A 5,184-nucleotide genomic window follows, 5' to 3' on the forward strand; every position below is an offset into this window, starting at 1 on the left:
GATCATAGAGAGAATTCATACCTTGAAATGGTGTGATGCTTGCTACGATTCATTGTTAGTATTCTCCGTTGAGACTGGATGAATTGTCATATGAGTCATTCTATCATTGGCTATGTGAGTAGTGTGGCCACTATAGAGTCTAAAATCGTTTTTGAAATATTTTTCTCAAAACTCAAAAGTTTTTGAAATTATTTTCTTGTCCTCAATTAATGTTGACGTCCAAGTGGGAGAATGTTGGAATTTGGACTTACGTTAATTGGTTATAGTCTGAAAGGATAGTGACGTGGCTCAAGTAGTAGATAAGTGAGGCCCAATAACAATTGACGTGTGATGGGTAGACACTCTTTATAAATAGAGACAAATCCCCCTTTCCCTAGCTATTAGTAAACCCTAGCGTATTCTGCCTTTTGAATACGTGGTAAAGGTAGACGTCCCATCGGTCAAGTTCTCCAAGCTATGAGAGCGCGTAGCTAGTGGATCATGGAAGTTGGTCTCAGGCTTAATCGCCGTTTGCTATCGCTGCTGAATCCATGGAGTTTAACGATACGCTTCCTTAACTCTAACTCAAGATTATAATTTTATATCTATATAATTGTGTCTTAATCTCTGCTATGACTGTGATTTAATTATCTTACAACTTATACTTACAACATGGAGGAGTGATCAGCCAATTTTTACACGGAGAAGCCGGCTTCATTTCACTAAGAAGCTGCTTTCCAGATGATGCAATACGTCAAACCACTCGGGGAAGTTGATTCTTGAGTAAATTTTTGGTAACTCAAAAGATCCTCTATTAATTAAAGATTCCAAAAGGATCTGTTATTTGTATGGTACTGAGTTACGTACAAGCCTCTCTCCATGTGTTATTTTCTTTTACCAGAATGAGAAAACGAAATTTTCAAAAGATAAACTAATGAGCTGTATCATCATATATGCTTGCAGGCCAATATTATAATTCATGGTAAACATGATTTAACCATAGAGAACTGCTTAGGTAAGAGGGAACCAAGTGCAAAGTAAGATTAGTGGAGCATTGGGAGGACAACTGTACATACTTACAACAGACATCATGAATAAACAATTGCTTGTAAGGATTACAGAGCAACTGGAGTTGCTGTATTCCTAATGATATGGAGGCGTTGATTGAACACACAACTCCAACTCATCTGCTTCTTCATCATCGTCATCTGCATCTACCAAGTTACTAGGATGGTGTTGAGAAATGAGAAGCATGACCTTTCAAATTAAATCTGCCATGCCTGAAGAACACAATTGGAGCATCTTAAGCTGATTAGACTAGAAAAATTTAAATGACCAGACTTGGAATCTGACTAACCTTGAGGCTCTTCCAAATGATTTCTGTCCTCAGAAGGGAAGCTAATGGATATTGTCAAGAAAACCCATTTTCGTCTGGGAAGTCCAATTATAAAGTACTTCGAATTTCACACCTATTTTCAAATTCACCATCAAAATCCATTATGTCGCTCACAAGGGTTACTATGTCCATCCTAGATACTGCTAGGGGTTGTCTGGTTAAGGGACTACTTAAACAAAGGTTTATAACATGAATTGCTATGCAATGAATAACAATCTAGGGATTGTTATGCAGTGATTATAATGTAGGGAATGTTGTATGGTAAATGATATAGAGAATGATATGCAAGGATTGCCTACTTTAAGGGTAATTTTGTCCTTAAGATACTTTATCCTTGAATTGCTAATATATATTATTATTTTACATTTTATCCCGCATAAAATAATATATAGATCCCCGTATAAATTATGCAGTTTAATATCGGAAACCAACACTGCATAAGTTATGTAGAGTTTTATTCTTGAAATCTATTTAAGTAGATATTACATCAGTGATGCAGAGTTTTAATATTTCAAATGAAATTAGTGTATAGATTAGGAATTTCAAAGGATTACTTTTCTTATGAGGTCAGCCAAATGACCCCTAACGTAAAGAGAGCTGACTCAGCGTAACATGTTACAACCTGGAACAACCACGTGCAATATGCATAAGAAAATGTGCAAGAAATTTGGAACGGTTGATATAGGAGCCCTGTCGTATAAATACCTTCATCCTCAAATATACTGTATCAATCCAAACCAGACCTGAGTGTTATATTCCCTGAGACATTTCATACATATCGAGGCTTATCAAGGCTATCCCAGTAGTTTGGGACCAAAACCTCATACTTCTTACCCCTCGATAGATTGTAAAATATGAACCTATAATTGAAACTTTGGCAAACCAAAATTACTTGATATGTTGCCTAGCTTTAACCACTTTAGTTTATATTTACAGGTAATAATAGGTTTTAAAATGGAGCATTAAAATTGCTAATAACTTTGACAGAAAAATAAGTTTAGGATACTCCTTATGTATATCAGAGATATCTCTTCCAGCAGCTCCAGCGTCAGATATGTGTATTGCACCAATTCGGTGAATTTCCCTTAGCTCAATATCATTTTCATTTCTTCCCCCTCCAGGTTCAGCACCATTACCACCTTTCGTTCTGCTTCCTGTTTTATAGTTGAAATTTATGACAATTAAGTAAATATTACCAGCAAATATCTTGTACCAACTATCTGAAAGATCGGACCAAATCCTGGTCTGATCAGATGGAGGCCCAGAATTCCCTTTTGATCTCTCCTGGGGTGGGGCCTGTCTTCCATCATTAGCCTCACCATGGGAAGTGCCAGCAACCTGTGGATTTTCGGAGGAGCCAGCAGTATTGAGCTGTGACATAAGCATGGTTGCAAGTACCAAGGTGGAATCAAAAGTTGAGATGGAGCCATCATCTAAACCAAATTTTGGAGCCATTAGAATTGGCCTAGTCCAGTAATTCGGTTCGATTAGAAGAAAATCTTATATGAAAACAAAAAACTTGTGCCTATAACAGCAAAGAAGAAATCTACTAAAGAATTAAAATTGAACAACATTAAAAATCGAAGGTCATAATAATTGAAGAGACACACATACGCACGAATGTACATTCATTAGTAGTTTAACATGGTCCATACACTAGATCCACGAGACTCCGAAGTAGTATGTACTGGTTCCGGTAACAGGTAAAGCCAAAAGTTGTGACCCGTCTTGTCAGGAGAGGTGCCAACCTTATCTCCCACAATAATCAACTGCAATTAATTTAAACATACTAGCCAATTTGATTAAGTAGCAGGCATGTCTTTTGACGTTATTGCGTTCACCTTTTCTTTCACTTTCTTAGTAAGTGAATATCCTCATTAGGCCGTTTTACAAAAAAAACATAGTGGAAAGTACACTAGGCAGTCACTTTTAAGCATATTGTTTAAAATATATCCACAGTTTATAATGTATTTAAATATTAGTTAATTTCGCTCAAATTTTAGGACACGACGTCCTACAAGTTCGAATCTTATGTCCTGAATTTTAAATTAGTAGTTCAGAAATTCAGGACACTTAGGGTGTGTTTGGTATGAAGGAAAATTTTTCCATAAAAAATATTTTCCTAGAAAATATTTTCCTGGAAAATGAGTGGTTTTATCACTTATTTTTCTGAAAAATGAGTGATTTTATCACTTATTTTCATTTGTTTGGTTGGTGAGTAAAAAAAAATTGAAAAATATTTTCTAGTGTTTGGTTAGAGAATATAAAATATTTTTTTATGCTACTCTCCTCAACCCACCTTCACCAAATTTCCCATGTTTTCTGTATCCCCCCAGACTCTATTTTCTTCAAGAATTTAATTATTCTTTTCAAAATTCACACAAACTCAAAAGAACTAATGTGCTACTTTACTTTTTCACACAAAAACAACATTAAAATCTGAGCTCGATAACTTAAAAAAAATACTTTATTTTGTTGAAAAAGAAAGTATCTTTTATACAACATCAAAAGAAATTACTCATTTTGTTGGATGAAAGAAAATACTTTTTCTACATCATGAAAAGAAAATACTCAATTTGTTGAAATGAGAAAATATTTTTTCTACATCATGAAAAGAAAGTACTCTTTTTCTTGAAATGAAAGAAAATACTTTTTCTTGTCACGACCCAAAATTCAACCAGTCGTCTAACCCAACCCGCTAGGTAAGCCAATATAACAATAATCCAATTTCAAATGAGGTCTACAGAGAAAATAATTATGAAATAACTAAACTCTTATACAAAGAATCACCAAGGACTGGTAGTACAAATCATAAGCTTCTAAGATTTAGAGTTTTACAAAAGCTGAACTGAAATAATTACCACATCTGTTTGGATTGTAAATGAATAATATTCAAATCTAAAGCTACCAAGGACAAGTGATAGCCATAACTGGAACGCATGTACATCTTCAATGCCAGCTCCCGCCATAAACAGTAGCAGCAACTCCAAGATCTGGACGCAAAATAGGAAATCTCAGGTAAAACCATTTTGATGCTCACAATTCCTTATTTTAAAGTGTTCTACTCAGTCAACAATCCAGCATATAAGGATGATATGCAAGTAAAATCAGGTAAACACCCGGGGAAATTTCAAGTAAAGATGAAATACAATAACCAAATATCATTCCGTTGCGGCGCGCAACCCGATCCAATAACAGTAAACAGCTCTCCCAGAGCTCACATCAACCAGAAACCCATCGGTTTCTCACAATCTACGTGTACACCATCAATAGAGAAACATGAGAGGGAGACCCTAGGGGGATGAATCTGTATCCACACGCTGCATTGATAACTCACGTGCTAATAATATCAATCGCACTGACAACTCACGTTCTGCACAGAAAACTCACGTGCTATAATATCAATATCTGGATCCGCACGGATAACTCACGTGCTAATAATATCAATTCGCCTGGCGTGGTCATAGGCACAATATCATAATCCACCCGGCATGGTCACATGCATAACAACACAATCCGCCTGGTGTGATCACAGGCACAATATCCTAATCCACCTGGCATGTTCACGGGCATAACAATACAATTCGCCCAGTGTCGCCCAGTGTCGCCCAGTTTGGTTTTTAGGTGATCCGAAGTTTGACTTGGAAGAATAAATTTCATTGTTGAGATTTTAAGTTGAAAGAGTTGACTAAGTTTGCCTTTTTCTAAATTTGACCCAGGAATAGAGTTTTGATGGTTCCGTTAGGTTCGGATGGTGATTTTGGACTCGGACATATGCCCGGATTTGCATTTTGGATGTTCCTAGAAGG

General features: G+C 36.1%; 1 protein-coding gene across 1 annotated transcript; it reads right to left on the bottom strand.

Annotated features, from left to right (window-relative positions):
• Positions 1 to 997: 997 nt before the first annotated feature.
• LOC107822333 (uncharacterized) lies at positions 998 to 3,134 on the bottom strand. The gene is made up of 3 exons (XM_075248457.1): positions 2,382 to 3,134; positions 1,337 to 1,377; positions 998 to 1,259 (listed from the first exon to the last, which is right to left on the bottom strand). The coding sequence occupies exons 1-3, from the start codon at positions 2,828 to 2,830 to the stop codon at positions 1,240 to 1,242; spliced, it is 510 nt and encodes a 169-aa protein (XP_075104558.1). The 5' UTR covers positions 2,831 to 3,134; the 3' UTR covers positions 998 to 1,239.
• Positions 3,135 to 5,184: the final 2,050 nt, after the last annotated feature.

Source organism: Nicotiana tabacum, chromosome 24, assembly GCF_000715075.1.
Source record: "Nicotiana tabacum cultivar K326 chromosome 24, ASM71507v2, whole genome shotgun sequence".
Lineage (NCBI taxonomy): Eukaryota > Viridiplantae > Streptophyta > Magnoliopsida > Solanales > Solanaceae > Nicotiana > Nicotiana tabacum.